Below are 20,856 nucleotides of genomic sequence, written 5' to 3'. Positions count from 1 at the left end.
TGTGGGTGCTGGTCCACTGTGTCACCAGGCTGTAATGCGCTATGCACAGGTGTCCACTGTGATGAAAAGGCCCCGAATCTAATGAAGAGTGAGTGATTTATCACAAGGCCTAAGAGGATAAGAGCGCCTGAAAGCCTCAGGACTACGGGGGTGTCGGTCAGCCTGTGTTTCATATGGAAGTGAAGGTCAGACTCTGTGAAAGGGACCTTTATTATCACTCTGGTGACAGGGCCGAGTTTTCACAGCACTTTCCTGTGACACTTTGAAAAACTAAAAAGGTCAACAGTAAAATCATTAGGGAAATGAAGGCTGATCAGTGTTGAGATTAAGGCAGAAAGGATAAATCCAGCATTAGCTATAATTAATGAGAACAGAGGGCTTATCCCTTCACAAGGCCAGGTGGTTTTAAAGACTGACAGGATCAATATCCCTTCATGAGTCCTCTCTCTCTCTTTCTGCCTCTCTCTTGCTCCCTAGCTCTCTCCCTCTTCCTCCTTCTCTCGCTCTGTCACCCCATCTCTCCATTTCTCTCTGTATCCCTCGATCTGTCTGCTTTGGTTTGCAGTCCCCTGCCTCATTTATTTTCTTCAACAGCGGAGAGCTTGTTCCACATTGAAGCACTTCTGAAACCTGCTGGTCTTCAGCTCCCACTGAGATGAGTGTCAGGAAATATTGAACGAGTATATTGAAATAGTAGCTCAGACCCCAGGAGCAGGAATAACTAGGACGTCCTGTGGACCTGAGAGCCTGGGCCTTCACACCCCTTGACGGAGGAGTGTTTCGAATTCACAGCTAGGGGACATCTGCAAATTCACCCTGTGAAACCGTGAGCTGATGCCCACAGGTGACGCTGTGTGCCACCGGCCCACACTGCTGCCCTGACTGGCTGTTCTGCAGGCGGGGGCTGTTTGTGTCACACACTCCCTCTGTCTGTTGTCTCTGCTGGGTTTGTGCAACAGCAGGGATCTCATGTGAGCAGCACTCTGATGCAAGAAAAGGCAATGACAATGCATATACAGGCCATTCTCTCTCTCTCTCCTGTTTTTATCTCTCTCCCTTTCGCTTCCCTTTTTCATTTGGGATATCCTGTGGACCGTGCCCTCGCTACCCTCAGCCCATACAGCGTTTGAACGCAGGCGGTGTGATAAGCGTGTCCTTGCGTATCAGACCACAATGTGCAGTGTGGCTTTCCTGAGATCTGAGTGTCCTTTGGACAATCTGTCTGGTCCTGCAGTGATGTGAACCGACGGGTCGTGCTCATGTTGGAGCAGTGGGGGAATTGTTTTTAACAGCACGGTTTCACACTCTTGTTCCTTTTGACATGAAAATCTTGCCTCTGTGGTTCTCTCACTCTTTCTCTATCACTCTGTTTCTCTCTGTCTGCGTTTCTCTCTCACTGTTTCTCTCACTCTGTTTCTCTCTGCGGTTCTCACTGTTTACCTCTCACTCTGTTTACCTCTTACTCTGCGTTTCTCTCACTCTGTGTTTCTCTCTCACTCTGTTTACCTCTCACTCTGTTTCTCTCTCACTGCATTACTCTCACTCTTCATTTCTCTCTCACTGTTTCTCTCTGTCTGCGTTTCTCTCACTCTGTTTCTCCCTACCTCACTTTTTCTCTCTCTGTTTCGCTCTCACTGTGTTTACCTCGGCACTGTTCTATTTCTGATGTAATTTTGCAGTAAGTTTGATCAAGGGCTCTCTGGGGGAAATGCATCAGCTTATTGTGAACAGACAAACACTCACACATACACACACAGACACACAGCACACACACACACACACACACCGCACACCTGGGCAGGAAACTACGACAGATACACACAATTCTTGCTCTATCAGACACATCTCTTGTGTTTAAAATGCCTGAGAGATTTGTAAAGGCAGCATTGCATCGCTGAATGCCAGGCCGGCTCTGTGTTGGCGGCAGAGTGAGCGGTGCCAGGCTGCCGTGCCAGTGAGTAGCAGAATCAGAATTTAATCTCTGGCTCTCTGGGTGCGTTTCACAATTTCCATGATTAGCATTAATGTTATAAGCGAGGGCACTGGAGATTAATCCTAATTATGCTAAAAATGTAGTCCTAAAACGTGCAGAGCCCCACCCTGTTCAGTCCACTGAACGCATGGACTGCTCTTCCCACAGGACTTTTGCAGCTGTGGTTCAAACAAGCCAACTGTACTTGTTACCCCACTGATGCACGACTCTGCCCCATCCTGCGGAGCCCCTGTGTTGACTTTGCTCCGCTCTGCCAGTCGGAGTCCCGGGCTTCTCCTTGTCAGTGAGCTGCATGGCAGTCCATCACACACGCATGAGAACAAAGCTGATGTTTGCACCACATTTCTCAGCAGGCCTCCCAAGTGGTCCTCCGGAGTTTTGGCTCACAGAGCGTCTGGGGGTCCGAGGGAGCTGCTCAGCTGTGGGGCAGGGGTGAGGGCTGCCTGCCACGGCGCTCTGCCTGCCAGCACTACGTCTCAGGACAGGACAGCCTATGCCAAAGCCAGGAGCTAATTATAGAGCTGGCAGCATGACCTGACATGCCCAGCACTGCCCAGCTGAGAGGGGTGAAATAGCAGCTCATTGTCACCTCTCTGCCCAAGCCGGAGAGACAAGCCTGATCTCATCCCGCCTCCCCTGTGCGGACACAGCTGTCTGAACAGCACCACACAGACTGCCTGGTCTCACTGACTCTCCTCCCTGCAGCGTGTCGTAAACCTGGCCAGTGCGGCGGGCTGTGGATTGGTACTGGGTAGTTGTAACAGGCAGCTAGACTCTACAGCACGGGACTCTGCCTCCCTTCATGGCAAGTCACATGTGGTGAGCCTTCCTAACACTTGTGAGGTGGGGGTGCTGAGTGTTACTTCTCCTGATTTTCAGATCCCAGTTCTGCCACTTCCTGCACAGCTGTGATGTGAGACGAAAGTGGCCTCATAATTGTAAACTGTGATCGGCTCCAACTGTGCCTAAAATACTAACCCTGCAAGCGTGCTTTCCCTGCAAGGCTGGTATAAAGACAATATACGAGAGAAGCAGCATGTGAAGAGATAACGGGCTCCATACAGCGAGTCCTCAGAGTCGGAGGACACGGGGACCAGTCTGTCCGTCTGGGGTTTTCTGCTCTTTTTCAAGTGCAGGTGAGGGTTTCTCATGACCCGACAGTGCTGGAGTCTTCCTCTCTCCATTTGTAGAAGCTCATCTTTTCCGTTTTCATCATCTTGAGTTTTTGATGACTCTCCTGCCCCCAGTTTCATGAGCTTCACCCCTAAACCCCTATAGGGTACATCCCCGTTCATTGCCAGCCATCTGTCAGACCCTGTAGGGTACAGCTTTACAGCCTGAGACGTGACACTGCGTTTCCACATGAGCTGAATAGATTGCACTACACACACAGATTGTTCAGCATTGAATGGCCCTGTTCTCTGTAAACTTGTCCCAGGTTTACTGTGTGCCACTACATCTTTCCTGTAAGTCCTGGAGCACTTATTAAAAACCCACTTGTCCTCATAGGGTTAGTGGCCAGACCTGAGCTCTGCCCGAGACACAGGAACACTGTTCCACTTTGTTATCATGTAATCAGAAACCAGTTTTGCACACAATGGTCTAACAATGCCCAGAGGAACGGAGCCCATGTGGAAGCGCCTTTTCCCTGAGGAGCTGGAGGGGTGTGTGAGGATCGCTGCTGAGTATCACAGGTGATTGAATCTCAGACTGTCTGGCTCTAGTGCTGGAGTCTGGTCCCGGGCCATGTTGACAAACCGGTTTGTAATGGGGTCGGAGACGGCCTGTTTAAAACGCTTAAGAACCTCCTAAGGGGGAAACCTGTCAGATGCTGATGGTGCAAAGTAGTTCCTCACTTGCTGTAATTACAAGGCAGGGTCAGGTACCGACATGACTGAGAGCAGAGGTGGGGTAATAGGGCTATTGTGAAGGATGTTCTCTCAGGTGATGGTGAAGGCGCCAGTGAATGCTTAGTGTTATTGTGCAGATAAAAGACACTGTCACCAGTGACTCAAGGCACTTTATCGCTGATTAGAGCTCGGTGAAGTCGTTCACCCACGATCATTTAAAGAACTTGCTGCTGGCATCTGTGAATGTGTTGGCACTCTGAGGACCCTGTGAAGAGCCCCGTAAAGAACTGAAGTCTTTGAAGCACAAAGGATAAATATATTTATTTAATGAGCTCAGAAGAAACATTGATACAGTTTATATAAAACATTATACCGGTTCTTCACCCTGTTACACAGCTGTGTCTACGAGGCAGCGGCTCTGCCTTCTCCGGTCTCGCCCATGATCACAGTGGATGTTGTGGCACCTCTGCAAAAGGGTTCTGCCCCTCTGATGCAATTGCCAGCGTTTAACAGAGACACGTGGATTTTCCTTGTGGCGCACACTGCTGAGCTTAGTGCTGTGTCAGTGGATCTGCTGCTTCAGTTCCTAGGTGGATGTGCTGTCAGGTATAACTGACTGTGTGACAGACACACTGAGACACACTGAAATCCCACACCGGCACACACACACACCCATAAACACACACAAACGGCCAGGGTCCCGCTGAAGCCTGCTTTCCCTGTGTCTTGGTGCTAGTGCCCTCCCACAGGGACCAGTGTTTGTATGTCAGTGCTGGCAGGCAAGCGGTGTGTAGCACTGCAGCGCAACTCTTTGTAAATGTCCTGCTGCTCCCCTGGGCTTGTGGAGGGATCAGGTGTGGCATTAAACCCTGTTGACATTCACATCTCTACACAGCCTCCCTCTGCTGAAGGCACAGTGCCCCACCTGTGTTGTCTGTGGCACTCCATCTTGTACCACTGGGGAAGTGGTGAGTGGACCTGTGAGTGTGTGTGTGTGTGCGTGTGTGTGTGCGTCTGCGTGTGTGTGTGTGTCTGTGTGTGCGTCTGCGTGTGTGTGTGTGTCTGTTAGTGCGTCTGCGTGTGTGTGTGTGTGTGTCTGTGAGTGCATCTGCGTGTGTGTGTGTCTGTGAGTGCGTCTGCGTGTGTGTGTGTGTCTGTGTGTGCGTCTGCGTGTGTGTGTGTGTCTGTGAGTGTGTGTGTGTCTGCGTGTGTGTGTGCGTGTCTGAGTGTGTGTGAGTGTGTGTGTGTGCATGTGCATGTGTGTGTGTTAGTGTTTGTGTGTGAGTGTGTGTGTGTGAGAGTGTTTGTTACTATGTATGTGTGAGGGTGTGTTACCGTGTGTGTGTGTGAGATTCTCTCTCAATGAGTGTGAATGAAAGCCGTGTCGCTGCTTGTATCCGCAGTGAAAAGTCTATTGTCAGCCCAGAGAGTCAATGAGGTTTTCACTGTGAACAATAGCCCCGTCTAACCCCTGCAGTTACCCCCGTCCCAGGGGAGCCCTGCCTCTGTTCTCCACCACTGCTCTCAGGCAGCTGGGGCTCCACGCAGCTTCCAGGGGGCACAGGCAGGCGGCACACTGCCCCCATCCCTGCCAGCTGCCAGAGCCCCTGTGCATCCAGTTAACTGGTGTCATTTACCCTGAATTTTACCTTATCTGTATGGATGTAAATACTGATGGTCTGTTGGAGGACATTCTCTGATTGTGTGTGTGTGCATGTGTGTGTGTGTGTGCCAGGCCCATGGAGCCGCCCCCCGCCCCTCGCCCCTCTCCCTGTCAGTGTGGAGTCAGGAAGGCAGGGATTACAGAGCGGCGTTGTTGCCGGGGTGAAGACGGCTCAGTATTGTGAAGTTGATAATTATAGAGGCCGAGGGAGCGCGCTGTAATTATGACTCTCAGGATGGAATGCAGCTTGTCTTGTGATATAATTACAGTGCTTTAATGGAGGCCGGGAAGGGATCCCGCTCTCACACACAGGCCATTGTGCACTCTGGAGGTTAGGAGCCGGCCACGCAGGGAGTGGCCTTGTGCGTCAGCGCTGCCCAAGGTGCATCCAACCCAGGGAGCCTTTCCCAGAGCCGCTCGCCATGAAGAGCCGCTGTCGTGGTGCCGGCCTGCACTTCCCCGTTTGCACTCCTGATTGGCAGTGCCCTTGCTCCTCCACTACCCCTCGGGGCATTACAGTGCCAGCCCAGCCATGACACAACACAGACAACTCTGACACTTTCACACAGCAATTATGACAGTGGGAGGCTGGGGCCTAATTAATCGAAGTCAATCTCAGCTTTATGCTCTGCAGATACTTAGCCAAGAAGTTTTGTGTCTCTCATGTGCCCTTTCCGAAAGCTGGGCCCTGCTGCTACCCGCATGTCTGGGAGTCCTGCATCAGCGCCGGCTGCACGTACCTGTGCAATGTGAGAGCAGGCAGTGACGGGGCTGAGGGCTCACGAGGAGACGCAGCAGCACTGAGAGCGCCAGGGGGACGACCTGCGGCACAGGCAGCCCTGACAACCAGTAGTGCCGAGCAACCACCGCCAGCCAGGTGATGCAAAACCTGCTGCGGTGCAACTCAGAGGCATGACTGAGCGCCCTGGGACTGCGGTGTGGGAGAGGAGCGGTGCAGGAGGGAGAAGGGAGGGAGAGGGAGAAAAGGCACAGGACAAATGGAGGAGAATATAGTTACAAGAGTAAATTATTAGATTTCATTGAACTAGGTTTGGGTACACAGACTTGATAGTGAAGTTCCTGGGGGTTGTGTAGTCTGCCAGTCACAGGAGACAGGCTGGTGATTAGCAGAGTATTGATCGCAGCTTCTCGAGAAGCCCATTCTACACGCCTTCGCAATTTGTTCCTTCCAGCCATGCGTCTGTGTGAAGACGAGCTGCCTGCTCTCGGTCCTGAGCTGCCAGCCCCCACTTCCACCTGTGATTCTACACGCACAGCACCCCGCTCCCGCAAAACTTTGTTGTTTTTTGCTTTTTGTACGTCTGCATGAAAGCCCAGGAGAGGAGTTCGACTCAGAGCTGAGCGATGTGAGGACGCACAAGTGTGTCATTACCATCAGTGTGTTGTGTTGACGTGCTGGCCAGAGCTGTGATTGATCGCGGTGCCGGAAGCGGCCGACCGGCAGCGTCTCGGCTCTGTTCCCATGCAGTGGGTGGTCAGGAGGCAGAAAGAGCCTCCTTCGCTCCCCTGTGGCTGCAGGAATGGGGCTCTTTTTGATTGTGTTTGATTAATGGGCTCAGCGTGGGGTGGAGCCCCCTACCTGAGGCAGCAGGCGGTGTCACCTCTGCCTGGTCCCGGGATCCCCATTCAGGTTCGCAGTGTTGGGCCAAGCACAGAGCCCCACCCCCCAGCGCACAATGAGGGCTCTGTGTTGGGGCGGTGGATCCGGGCAGATTGTTCTTGGGTTTTGTTTCTTCTAATGTTTTCTCTGTCGTGTTCCTGTGTCCGGTGCGGCCTGACTCAGGGGGCCGTGTGCAGTTAACTGCCTCCCGCTGGTTTCCAGCTGGTAATTTATAGTGGAGCTGAGATCTGGAGGTTCAGATGTGTTTAATGGAATGCAAAGGCCTGACCGCAGAGTTCCCAACATTGTTGCACAAACAATGTCCTCAGCAGTTCTGTCAGACATTTGTTATTTTAGAGTAAACATATTTGACTTGACAATAGCACATGCATTTATTTCTTTATTTTATTGGCTCCTCCCAGAACAGTGACTGTGTTCCTGTCCCGGTGCACAGCCCAGCAGGGCAGCACTGAGACTATTGCAGGAACATGGGGTTACTCCACACTCACTGCAGCACCAGTATTACCCACCGGCAGTATCACGGCATACATCCTTGTTCCTGCAGCACAAGTGATTAATTATAGTAAATGGATTAGACTTAAGTCTTTTCAATACCATCGTAGAGGCCCTGTATCGGCCACCGTGCCTGGGCTCTGTACAGGTAACTCTAGCAAACTGTTCCCCGATATTGAGAGTAATTGTACAAATGTAAAGGCCCAAATCTAGCTGGACACAGTGCAGGAGTGGAATTCTACAATACTGTGGGGTTTCAGTCCAGTGCCTCTTGTACTAGACAGCACTCTGTGCCTCGGCAGCGGTTTGGGGGATTGTTTTCCGTCTTCCAGTGAAACTCCCTCTCCACCGCAGCAATAACAAACATCACAACTCTTCTGTTCTCTGCTTTGATTTCCAGTTCCATTTCCTTAGTCATGAACAGCCATCTTTAATGTTTCCAGACACCCCAGCGAGTGTCTCTCCCAGCCCTCTGACAGAGCTCCCCCTGTGAGCCAGTTCCAGTGGACCAGGCTAATCAGTTTCGCTGTGTAAACTGTGTTTTAATTCCCCTAATATGTGGCATTATCCTGCTTTTAAGCTCTGCTGATCAGCCGATTACAGTGGTAAGAAGTTCCTACTAATTCTTGCCAAGTAGCTATTTTAGTTTTTTTCTGTGGTCGTCTGTAGGGAGTAGGTAAGACTGCCTTTTCTAGAGCAAGCCTTCACAGATACCTAGAGCGAGAAACATCTTAGACCCTGCAGGAGCTGTGGGTGGGAGTGTCGGTCCCACGTAGGGTCTGGTGTCTGGAGTGGATCCTGATGGGTTTTGTTGGCATGGAGAGCTCAGAGCACTGTTTGTTCGGGTCCGTCTTCGCCCTCTCTATGGTTCAGAGTCAAGCCTAAAAACTCTCCGCGGATCTCACAGCCCCACTACTGATGCCGAGCCCTAATGATATTGGTTTGTAATGATGCTGCACGTTTATAAAGCAACAACATCAATTTGGAAAACACTCACTGAGTTAATTCATTTCAATGTAGGCGCAAAATTAAATGAACAACAAACAAAAGCTTCCCTGTCCCAGAGTGTCGGGGGATTATGTGGCCATATGCCGACTGTGCCGGTCGGACAGGCTGGGATAATGGCTCTGGCGCAGGAGCTGCCCGCTGTATCACACCGAGGGAAGGGAAGGCGCTTGGGTTTCCAGAGAAAGAGGCAGCAAGACGGCATTGTGTGTGTTGTGCTCAAGACAAGTTCATTAATCTCCCTGCCTGTTCAGTTTATTGTCAGGATATTGATCCCCCTGCCCTGTGAGGCCGGCATGGCAGGCAGAGTGGGCTTTTAAGAGGCACAAGAGCAGAGAGAAGCTGCTTTATCATTTTTATGGCTCTTTAGTGGAGTGGAAGACGGGAATCCATCCCTCTAAAAGTTGCTTTTCGCTCCGGCGAGGTGCTCACACAATGGAGTCAGCATCCGTCTGTTTTACGGCTGCTTTTATTCTGTCTCCTCCAGCGGCCATGCAGCCGGTGAAACTCTTCTGTCAGGGGAGGCTCCATCTTGGATGTGTTTTATCAAAGTTTTGGAACCCATTAAAGAAACTGCTGGGCTTAAAACATATATTACAGTGTTGCCCAGCCTCTGGTTTCTCAGCTCACATTTACCTGCACTAAACATGACTGTAATAAGATGAAAGGATGGTGTGAAGGAGTTTTTGTGGGAAGGGTAGAGGAGGGGAATGGGTGTGTGCGGGGGACTCTGTTCTTGTCTTGCACTGTTGTTGAGTGCTTCATTAATCAATCCTGCTTTTTGTTGAGCCATTGTGGGCTCACAATCTGAACAACTACCGTGTCAGGTGGTAAGAGTATGTTTTGTGTGTGTGTTCGGGTTTGTGGGTGTGCATGTATGTGCATGTGTTGTGTGTGTGTGTGAGGCTCTGGCCCAAGGCTCACAGTGATCCAGAGTGACATGTTGGCGGCCGATGGACAAGCCAAGCAATTCTGTCTTTCTGAATTCCACTTTGCCGTCGACCCCAAACTGGTCACGCTGTAGAGACCGAGTCAGTCACAGGGGCCGCAGGAATGTACTGAGCTCAGACCGTGGTTTGTCCTCTTTTAAAAGTATTAAACAAGAGGTGCCACAGTGGCTTCAGTGCAGATCCCTCAAACCCATCCACATATCCACATTTCTGCAGTCTCTGCAGGAGAACAACACAGCAAGTTTTAATTAAAGACTTAGCTTCAAGCGACAGGCATTCGTCATACATTAACACTCCCAAACCGAGGAGAGAGCGAGGCTGCACAGTCTGATTCAGATCATGCCACTCAAAACTCGTGTCGAAGCTCTGCTACAACAGCTTCTTACAGAATCTCACAGAGAGCTGGGCATCCCGACAGCATCGCGCGGCGAGAACTGCGGAAAGTGATTACTGCTGCGTTTTGTTGTTGCTGTGCTAAGGTTCACTGCATATAGGGGGGGCAGTCTGGACAACAAACCTGCAGCCTTCTGGAGGGCTCTGCTGTAGACACATACACTCAGACATACACACACACACAAACAAATACACTCTCACACATGTGCAAAACAGACACATACACACACACGTGTGCACACAAACACAGACAAGAAACACTCAGGCACTTCTGATTGAGACCTTGAAGCTCTCCTTCAGCAGTTACTTATTCATCAGTAAACGGGTCTTTGTCAGCAGCCTTCCCAGTGTGTCTGAGGGTCCCAGTGTGTCTGAGGGTCGCAGTGTGTCTGTGGGTCCCAGTGCGTCTGAGGGTCCCAATGTGTCTGAGGGTGACATTGTGTCTGAGGGTGCCAGTGTTTCTGTGGGTCCCAGTGTGTCTGAGGGTGCCAGTGCGACTGTGGGTACCAGTGTGTCTGAGGGTCCCATTGTGTCTGAGGGTGACAGTGTGTCTGTGGGTGCCAGACTGCCCCAGGTAGGGACACAGTAGCTGTTCTCACAGGGGGTACTGCAGGAGGACAGGTTTCTGCAGCTCCCTCCTGCTCTCATCTCTCTCTTGTTTTCACATTCATCTCTCGTCTCCGTGTCTCTGTATTCCCCCCATCACATCATCTCTCTTCCTCCGTCTCCCTCCCTCTCTCTCTCAAATTCAAATTCAAAATGAGCTTTATTCATGACAAGTTTACACAAGTGTTGCCAAAGCATCTCTCCCTCTCCCTCTCTCTCTATCTCTGTCTCTCTCCTCACACTTCAGCTGTTTCTGTCTCCTGTTTGCTGCCCTTTGCTCCTCATCTGATCCCTCGCTACTTCACCTGTAACAGCCTCCCTGTCGCACTCTCTCCCTCATTCTCTTTATATCACTCCGTGACACCCTCTCCCTCTCCCTCCCTCTCTCTCTCTCTCTCTCTGTCTCTTTCTCTCTCACACAGATTCATGTTGATCTCTAATTGCTCACTGTTTCAAACACACCCTCTTTCAGAGCCTCATTCTTTCTGTCTTAAGTCCAGTTCCAGCGCCTTCTCTCTCCCGTGTTTTTCTTCCTTGCCTCTCTGCGTTGTGGTGAGACGCATCCTGTTTGTGAAGCGGGCCTGTGTGTTTTGCCCATATCTCTGGAACACTGCTCCCATCACATCTCCGAGCATCAGCCCGTGTTTCCTTTTCTTCCAATTAAAATCATTTAGAGGCAAGGGATGATCTGGAGATAACAAACTCTGCCGTGTATTACATCATCATAAAAGGCTTGTTTTTCCTTCATGAGGTTTGAATGAGAAACGACAATGTCCAGTAACAATGCATCTGCGACTACCGAACAAAGTGTGCTACTAGAGGTGTAGTGAGCCCCCCAGCACCGAGCTCACAGACCCCCCAGCACCAAGCACATGGCCCCCCACACAGGTCCCAGTGAAATAGACGGCCTTTGCTACTGAGAGTCAGCTGTCCCGTCATGATGCACTGTGCTCTGCTTAGGCTCCCGCATGTATCACTGTGATCTGTGTCTTTCTGGGGACCCCCGCCCTGACTAGAGGACTAGAGGACCCCCACAGTCTCTGAGACTGTGATCAAGCCCCCAGGGAAATACATGGCCATGAGTAGTCAGAACACTTTGTGTGCAGTTATTGGTGGTTTCTGTGTTTGTATGTGTGTGCTCTGTCTAGGTGGGTACAGTGTTTATCTGTGCAGAAGGTAGGCACCTTGTATGTGTGTGTGTGTTTAGTGCTTGTAAAGACACCTTTCCTGTCTGCCCCTCCCAATCCAGTGCAGTCTGCTGCCTGGCCTGTCATTATCCAGTTAGTCTGGGGACTCTGTCATTTAGATTCGCGAGGAGCTCTCTTATTTCCCGAGTAACACTTTTAAATTAAATTGTGAGCTAACTTTAGACGGGCTGAGTGTGTGAGGGGGGAGCGGTAATGACAGGCTGAGACTCGGGGAGAGTTAATGACAGGTTGGGGAGGACCATGCTGCTCCGGGGCTGTGTGCGTGTGTGTGTGTGTGTGTGTGTGTGCGTGCGTGTGTGTGCATGTGTGTGCGCGCGCACGCGCGCGCGTGTGTGTGTGTGTGTGGGTGTGTGTGTTCAGTGTGTGTGTGTGCGTGTTTGTGTTCAGTCTGTGTGTGTGTGTGTGTGTTCAGTCTGTGTGTGTGTTCAGTCTGTGTTTGTGTGTGTGTTCAGTGTGTGTGTGTGTGTTCAGTCTATGTGTGTGTATGTGTTCAGTGTGTGTTTGTTCAGTGTGTGTGCGTGTGTGTGTGTTTAGTGTGTGTTCAGTCTATGTGTGTGTATGTGTTCAGTGTGTGTTTGTTCAGTGTGTGTGCGTGTGTGTGTGTTTAGTGTGTGTTCAATGTGTGTGTTCAGTCTGTGTGCGTGTGTGTGCGTGTGTGTGGGTGTGTGTGTGTGTTCAGTGTGTGTTCAGTGTGTGTATGAGTGTGTGTGTGTTCAGTCTGTGTGTGTGTGTGTGTGTTCAGTCTGTGTGTGCGTGTGTGTGTGTGTTCAGTCTGTGTGTGTGTGTGTGTGTGTGTGTTTGTGTTCAGTCTGTGTGTGTGGGTGTGTCTGTGTGTGTGTGTGTATGAGTGTGTGTGTGTTCAGTCTGTGTGTGTGTGTGTGTTCAGTGTGTGTTCAGTGTGTGTATGAGTGTGTGTGTGTTCAGTGTGTGTTTGTTCAGTGTGTGTGTGCGTGTTCAATGTGTGTGTGTGTGTGTGTGTGTGTGTGTGTGTGTTTGTGTTCAGTCTGTGTGTGTGAGAGAGAGAGTGTTTATTTAAGACGAGGGAGGGGCTCCGGCTGCTATTTTATTCACAATTTCACAGTTTGTCTTCTTTGCCAAACCGAGAAGCCAAGGAAGAAGCCTTGTGGGGTAATGGTGCCATGACAGACAGCGGCACCCCCTTCATGTCAGACCCTCCTGCTCGGGACGAGTCAGAGAGGGGCCGAGGGTCCGCACAGGGGACACTGACCCTGGCTGCGTGGAACCTGTTATTACCCCTCTCTAGCCTGGCCTCTCTCTGCGAAGCAAAGACAGCGAGGAAATAACAGAAGAGCCACCCGGCCTCCTCCTGTCATTATCGCAATAGAAGACTTTGAAATAAAAGCTCTTAGTGCTCTCTGTAAGAGCAGGCTTCCCATGGAAAATTGCAGGCTGGTGAGCCCTGATAGATGTGTGTGTCTCAAGTGAACACAGCCTCCAATAAAACCAGCCATCGCCTTCTGTGTATCCTTTCTTTGTTTTTCCTCGTATATATATATATCTCAGAGAGACCTTGTCTGCACTTATTTTCCTGTCTTCGCAGTATTTTAATTTCCAACTGCTGACAGGAAGTTTCCTATCGTCCATCTGTGCTGGCTGGTGTTGTTGTGTCTGCTGGGGCCCGGGCCCATCTCTCTCTGTCTCCGTCCGTCTCCACTCTGACCCGCTGTCTGTGTTTGCAAGGTAGAATCAATGGCATTCATTTAGAAGAAGGAAATACAATTGCTTATTGACAAAACAGACCATCTGCACTACTCTCAAAACCACGCAGGGCAGCAAGGATCGTGCTCGGGGTGTGGGCAGGGTGGGCAGCCTGTGCGGAGTGTGTGGGCCAGGATAGTGGAGGTGCTCAGCACTGGCCTCTTCACACATCACCCCCATCATGGTGTCAGTTATCAGCAGGGCGGCGCTGTTCAGGCTGTGTCCAGTGTGTCGGTCAGTGTGTTCAGACATGCTGGCGCTCCAGTACCACACTGAACACACTGACTGACACACTGGACACAGTGTGTTCAGACCTGCCGGTACTCCAGTACAGCACTGTGTCCAGTGTGTCGGGTCAGTGTGCTCAGTCTGTGGTCAGGCAGGTCCTGACAGACACGGTGTTCATGGTGGAGGAGCCCAGCCACTGCTCGGCAGCCTGTCTTTTTCCGTCAAACTGCTTCTGTAACCTGTCCTCCAGCGGCTGACTGTGAGTGGGCGAGGGAGATGAGGGGTGATGCGGCTCGGCGACCAGGCGCCGCTCTCTCCCGCAGACAGACACAGAGGCGGGGAGCTGCGACCTCCGCACAGCGGCACTCGCAGGGTTAAGTTGCGTCAGTGCCAACTGTTTCCATTTCTGTTTTTTTTTGGATGCAGAAGCCTGTAATCTCGTTAGCTCATTAAGGCTGCGCTCCAGTGTTTGTCTGAAATTAGCCTGCGTGGAAAGCACAGTTCAGGAAGCCAGGGCTGATTGGGTTATTCAGCTTCACCAAGTCAGTAAATTAAAAGTCGTTTGGCATAATAAGCTGTAATTAATATTTCTTTTTGCAGAGCTGACTAACGAATGCATTCTTGCTTGTTAGATTGCAACAAGTTTAGTAGTCTGTTCAAGTGCTCGACAATCCCCTGAAGGAGCATCTCACTCTGAGAAAGAGCACATCAGCGCTGAACTCGGTCTCGAGTGCTCTGCCGAGGCGGCTGCTCGTCCCCGGCGGGTTAATAAACCTGGAATCACCGAAACGTCCTCCTTGTCCTCCACGTCCAAAACAGCGCAACATTGCGTGCGTGGTGCCGTGTCCGTGTGTCCGTGAGTCCTTGTGTCCGTGAGTCTGTGTGTCCGTGAGTGGAGCGCAGCCTGTGAGCCTGTGTGTCTCTGTGTGTCTAACGGTGCTGGAGCCACACTGGTCCCACTCTGGCCTCTCTGTGCATGAGAGCATCAGCAATTATCTCTCTCATAAATCGTGCTTTCAATTTTCACTTGAATTCGTCAGTCGCTTCACATTAGTTTCCAAACAGAAGCTGGAAGCAGCCAGACGGGCCAGGGGCTCACTTAGTGTTAATGACCCTCTGTGCTTCTCTGTGTCCGTCCCCCAGTCAGTGACTACAGTGGCATTCTCCCAGTCTCGTTCCCATGCCTGTCTGTCTCTCAGTACTGATGTCTGCCCCTCTGCTCCCCCAGGCAGTGACTACAGCGAGGTTTTGCCGGATTCATTCCCGTCTGCCCCAGCAGAGCCTCTCCCGGTGTTCCAGCAGGAGCCGGAAGACGCCTACATCATCAAGAACAAGCCGGTGGAGCTGCGGTGCCGTGCCACGCCCGCTACACAGATCTACTTCAAGTGCAATGGAGAATGGGTCAATCAGAACGACCACGTGACCCGCGAGAGCCTGGACCAGATCACCGGTACGGGTTCGAGTTCATTTGTTTAACTGTGTTTTGTGTTGACGGTATTAGTGCACTTTTGTAATGCTTTCAAATGTTTCTTGTGTTAAAAGTCACCCTGCATAAGGGCGTCTGCTAATAAAACAAATAAACACATAATAACAATAACAGCTGGTTTGAAACAAAGGTCCAGTCTCTTGTTACCAAGGGCACAGCTCGGTTCAAGCACAGCCTTGTTGTGTGTTCACGCTCATACACAAGCCTCTCCATCACTCAGCAGCTGGGAAGAGAAACACAGGAGTTTGTGTTTGTGTTTCATGTGTGTTCCTGGTATTTTTCTACTGAAAGAACCATTGTCTGGTGTTAATATTCAACTGCCTCTTTCCAGGATGGAGAGAGAATAGTGAATGCTGATTTAGAACAAAAGCATTTGGCAGATATATGATTATATATAATAACATAACAAGTTTTCAATGCCTATTGTTCTACTGTATTTGTAATGTGTTACAAAAAGTAATTGTAAATGTCTAAATGTTCCAATATGCTAAGAATGGGAAAGTGTGTCAAATGTTTGTTTGTTTTAGTTTTTTTTTCACTTAAACATATTTAGTGTATTTTTGCTAAATTGTAGCTGTGTGTGTTACTGTGTGGTGGCTGTGTGGTGGCTGTGTGCGTTACTGTGTGGTGGCTGTGTGCGTGGCTGTGTGGTGACTGTGTGGTGGCTGTGTGCGTGGCTGTGTGCGTTACTGTGTGGAGGCTGTGTGCGTGGCTGTGTGGTGACTGTGTGGTGGCTGTGTGCGTGGCTGTGTGGTGGCTGTGCGTGTTACTGTGTGGTGGCTGTGTGTGTTACTGTGTGGTGGCTGTGTGTGTGGCTGTGTGGTGGCTGTGTGGTGGCTGTGCGTGTTACTGTGTGGTGGCTGTGCGCGTGACTGTGTGCGTGGCTGTGTGGTGGCTGTGTGCGTGGCTGTGTGGTGGCTGTGTGGTGGCTGTGTGCGTTACTGTGTGGTGGCTGTGTGCGTGGCTGTGTGGTGACTGTGTGGTGGCTGTGTGCGTGGCTGTGTGCGTTACTGTGTGGAGGCTGTGTGCGTGACTGTGTGGTGACTGTGTGGTGGCTGTGTGCGTGGCTGTGTGGTGGCTGTGCGTGTTACTGTGTGGTGGCTGTGTGTGTTACTGTGTGGTGGCTGTGTGCGTGGCTGTGTGGTGGCTGTGCGTGTTACTGTGTGGTGGCTGTGTGCGTGGCTGTGTGGTGGCTGTGCGTGTTACTGTGTGGTGGCTGTGTGTGTGGCTGTGTGGTGGCTGTGTGCGTGGCTGTGTGGTGGCTGTGCGTGTTACTGTGTGGTGGCTGTGCGCGTGACTGTGTGCGTGGCTGTGTGGTGGCTGTGCGTGTTACTGTGTGGTGGCTGTGCGTGTGGCTGTGTGCGTGGCTGTGTGTTGGCTGTGTGCGTGGCTGTGTGGTGGCTGTGCGTGTTACTGTGTGGTGGCTGTGCGTGTGGCTGTGTGCGTGGCTGTGTGGTGGCTGTGCGTGTGGCTGTGCGCGTGGCTGTGTGCGTGGCTGTGTGGCGGCTGTGCGCGTGGCTGTGTGCGTGGCTGTGTGGTGGCTGTGCGCGTGGCTGTGTGGTGGCTGTGTGATGACTGTGTGCGTGGCTGTGTGTGTTACTGTGTGGTGGCTGTGTGCGTGGCTGTGTGGTGGCTGTGCGCGTTACTGTGTGGTGGCTGTGTGCGTGGCTGTGTGCGTGGCTGTGTGGTGGCTGTGTGCATGGCTGTGTGGTGGCTGTGTGCGTTACTGTGTGTGTGACTAATGTTCAGTGCTGTGCTGTCCCCTGTCTCAGGGCTGGTGGTGAGGGAGGTGGATATCTCCGTGTCGCGCACGCAGGTGGAGGAGCTGTTCGGACTGGAGGATTACTGGTGCCAGTGTGTGGCCTGGAGCTCCGCTGGCACCACCAAGAGCCAGCGGGCGTACGTGCGCATCGCCTGTGAGTTGCCCACCCGTCCCTCTGTCCGTCAGTCCACTTGTGTGTCTCTTGTCTCACGCAGGTCTGCATTGCGTATCTGTTTCCCGTGCTTGTGTAGTGTGTGTTCTTCTTCCAGACAGTTAGACAAGACATCACTCTCTCCCTCTGTTGTCTGTCTCCCCCTCTCTGTCTGTTTGTCTCTCCCTTGTGTCGTATCAGTCTCTGATGCCCCCTTTCTCTCCGTCGCCCCCTGCAGACCTGCGGAAGAACTTCGATCACGAGCCGCTGGGGAAGGAGGTACGTCTGGAGCAGGAGGTGCTGCTGCAGTGTCTCCCCCCCGAGGGCGTCCCGCCGGCTGAGGTGCTCTTATAGACATTCATTCATATCCACAGAGTGTTTATGCACAAGAGTTTGGTGTGTCTGGATGAATGTGTGTGTGTGTGAGAGGGGGGATAGACTGAGTTAATTAGAAAGGCATTAGACATAAGAGAGAAATGCCTTCCTCGGCTGCAGGCAGATTACCTGGCACGCTGCCCTTTACAGATGCGGGGGTCTCTCCCCGGAACACATGCCCGCATCAGCGAGGGGGCACGAGGAAGATAAAGGTGTCTTAGAGCTGGAATTGATTAACTTGTGCTTTGCTTTGAAACCCTTCGAATGAGACATTCACTCTGACGAGCTGCGGCTGCATTAATTACAGTCAGGTCTGGTTCTGATAGGAGATCAGATTGCGTTTAATCAGGTAAAGTTGACGTGTTCGATGGTTTGAGTTAGAGTTAGGGAATTATACGTCACCGAAATTTAAATATATATTAATTGATTATAATTAAATCCTACACCACATACACCCTAACTTGTGTATCTGTACAGAGACAAACATGTGGAGTGCTTGCGTGTGTGTGAGAGTGGGCGTGTTTAAAGACTGAGTCCCTGTCTCTGTGCAGGTGGAGTGGCTGAAGAACGAGGACCCTATTGATCCCGCCATGGACTCCAACTTCCTGATCACTATTGATCACAACCTGATTATCAAGCAAGCGCGGCTGTCCGACACGGCCAACTACACGTGTGTGGCGCGCAATGTCGTGGCCCGGCGCCGCAGCACCACCGCTACCGTCATTGTGTATGGTAAGCCCCTGTCAGGCAGACAGGAGCCACACCGAGCTCTCGTTTGAGTGCCACGGCGGAGACGCATCACTCCGATCAGTGCTGTGGTCTGGGTATCGCTCGCCCAGCGGTCAGTCCCTCCTGGTCCAGTAAAGGCTCCTGCTTCACGATGTTGGACTGTAAACTCTTGTCCTCAGAGTGGTGCCCAGGGGCAGAGCTACACAGACTGTGTTGTGAGAGAGTGATGTGTCCAGGGCTGCTGTGTCTGCTGATTTTGTGTTGTGTTTGTTTTCATGCTTGTATAACTAGGAGGAAAGCTGACAGGGTAGATTTGAAGAAACATTGCAGTTAATATGGTGCTTTATTTTATGTGCCCCCAGGATGAGCCAAATATGTGCCTTGAGTCAAACTTTGTATCCGTCTTTCTTTCCGGCTCTGTGTCTGTCTGACAATGTGTCTGCATGTCTTTCCTCTCAGTGAACGGCGGCTGGTCCACGTGGACGGAGTGGTCTCCCTGTAACGCCCGCTGTGGACGGGGCTGGCAGAAACGCACGCGCAGCTGCACCAATCCTGCACCACTGAATGGAGGGGTTTTCTGTGAGGGGCCGCCCTTCCAAAGGATTGTCTGTACTACCCTGTGTCCAGGTCAGCCCCCCACTCCAGCACCCACTTCACCACATGCCCACCACCACTGACACACCCCCTCCCCTGCGGCTGCCACACCGACTGGCACACCCTGTACACCCTGTGTCCTGGACAGCCTGCCACACACCATCGCACCTGCTTCCATACGACTGCCATGCCCTGCCAGCTCAACTGCATGCCATGTTCTACACTACTTACATAATACCAAGCAGCATTTAGAGTAAAGAGGAATAAAAAGAAATGCTGCATCTTACACAGTGTCTTGCAGTGGACAGCAGCTGCATGTTACACAGTGACCGTCCTTCTCTCTCTGTGTCTCGCAAGGGCAGCAGCTGCATGTTTCAAAGTTACCATCCCGCTCTCTCAATGTTTCCAGTGGAAAGTGGGTGTATAATACACAGTGACCATCCCGCTCTATCTGTATCTCATAGTGGACAGCGGCTGCATAATACACAGTGACTATCCCGCTCTCTGTGTCTCACAGTGGACAGCAGCTGCATGTTTCACAGTGACCGTCCCGCTCTCTGTGTCTCACAGTGGACAGCATGGTACACAGAGACAGTCCCTCTCTCAGTGTCTTGCAGTGGACAGCATGGTAAATCGTGACAGTCCCTCTCTCTCGGTGTATTGCAGTGGACGGTGGCTGGACACAGTGGACAAAGTGGTCGGCCTGCGGGACAGAGTGCACACACTGGCGCAGCCGGGAGTGCCAGGCACCCGCGCCCCACAATGGTGGCCGAGACTGCACCGGCGCACTGATGGAGAACAAGAACTGCACCGACGGGCTGTGCCTGCACAGTGAGTCGGCGGGGGCCTGTGGGGGGATTAACACTGGGGGGCACCTAAACACAGCGTCTGTGCATTAGAAAAAGCTGTTGGCAGACTATTAATTATAGGGCCGGTATTAGCAGGTGAGTGACAGTGTGTTAAGCTGCAGGTCGGAAATGGAGCCTGCAAACCCCATTCAAAATACTTGGACAAGACGGAGAAGCAAGGGCTTTTAATATCAGTACTCTCAGCCACTTAACTATATTCTCATCCATTGCATAACGTTACATTACTGCTGACCACGGAGAGATCTGTGTGTCGGGTCCAGCGCTGCTCCGCGGCAGAGTAGCTGATCTAATCAGACAGTAATGGGAGAGTCCTAGACAAGCTTAATAAAATCCTGTATCGTTTGCCACTCGAGTCTCTACTAGCAGCGCTGCTCGAAAGTAGATTTGCCAAATTATTGGATTGTCTGACCATTTTAAATCCGAGTAAATAAACACGGTTCTGATTAAATTGACACTGCTTCTTTATTTTCATTCAGTTGTTCATGTGTTTTTTCTGTTTATTCATGATTTTATTTTCATTGCATGATTTCTACATCCATTTTTTCTTTTTTCAAACAGATAGAAAGCTTTTTGTTGAACATAAAAGCCATCGTAAGTTCCCATTTCATTTGCTGCTCTTCTGTGTTACTAACTGACCAGTGTGTGTCACCTGCCTGTCTAACCTCTCTGCTGCCCAGCGCTGTCACTGCGGGGTGGGGGGTGCGGGGGTCAGCCTGTTAAAGAGTCACAGACACACGTGTCCAGCCAGTGGTCACTCCCATGAGACAGGGCAGCACGGCACACAGCTGTCCCTGAGACCCTGTTCTTCCACTGTCACACAGACACAGTCCTAGCTGCTGATGATCAGAGAGGGCTACGGATTTATATCAACCATTTCAGATGCTTCTTGCTGCCATTGGTGCAGCTCTATGAACAGAACTGTAGAAACTGCCCTGAGAGTCAGTCCTACAGTGCCTGCTGTTCACGGGGGCGCTCACTTCCCTCCGTAGTAACCTGCTCTCCCTGGTGGTGACACACGGTCAGGCTGCTTTCTGCCTCTGGCTCACTGATCACAGAAGCTCTGTGCCGTGTCTGTGTGGGCTGGGACAATAAAGCAGCTCCCACCCTGGACCCAACCCAGCTGGATTCATAGGTCACCCTT

General features: G+C 51.5%; 1 protein-coding gene across 1 annotated transcript in view; it reads left to right on the top strand.

Moving 5' to 3' along the window:
- Positions 1-20,856, top strand: part of unc5b (unc-5 netrin receptor B) — a 42,529-nt gene that overhangs the window by 13,774 nt on the left and 7,899 nt on the right. The window contains exons 2-8 of the mRNA XM_066693114.1: positions 14,978-15,199; positions 17,008-17,151; positions 17,387-17,490; positions 18,075-18,255; positions 18,712-18,879; positions 19,513-19,677; positions 20,274-20,306. Of these exons, the coding sequence (XP_066549211.1) occupies positions 14,978-15,199; positions 17,008-17,151; positions 17,387-17,490; positions 18,075-18,255; positions 18,712-18,879; positions 19,513-19,677; positions 20,274-20,306 (1,017 nt within the window). The remainder of the gene's footprint in view (positions 1-14,977; positions 15,200-17,007; positions 17,152-17,386; positions 17,491-18,074; positions 18,256-18,711; positions 18,880-19,512; positions 19,678-20,273; positions 20,307-20,856) is intronic.

Source organism: Amia ocellicauda, chromosome 20 (assembly GCF_036373705.1).
Source record: "Amia ocellicauda isolate fAmiCal2 chromosome 20, fAmiCal2.hap1, whole genome shotgun sequence".
Classification (NCBI taxonomy): Eukaryota; Metazoa; Chordata; class Actinopteri; order Amiiformes; family Amiidae; genus Amia; species Amia ocellicauda.
Note: the sequence above shows the minus strand (reverse complement) of the source record. Positions and strands in the feature narration are given on the sequence as shown.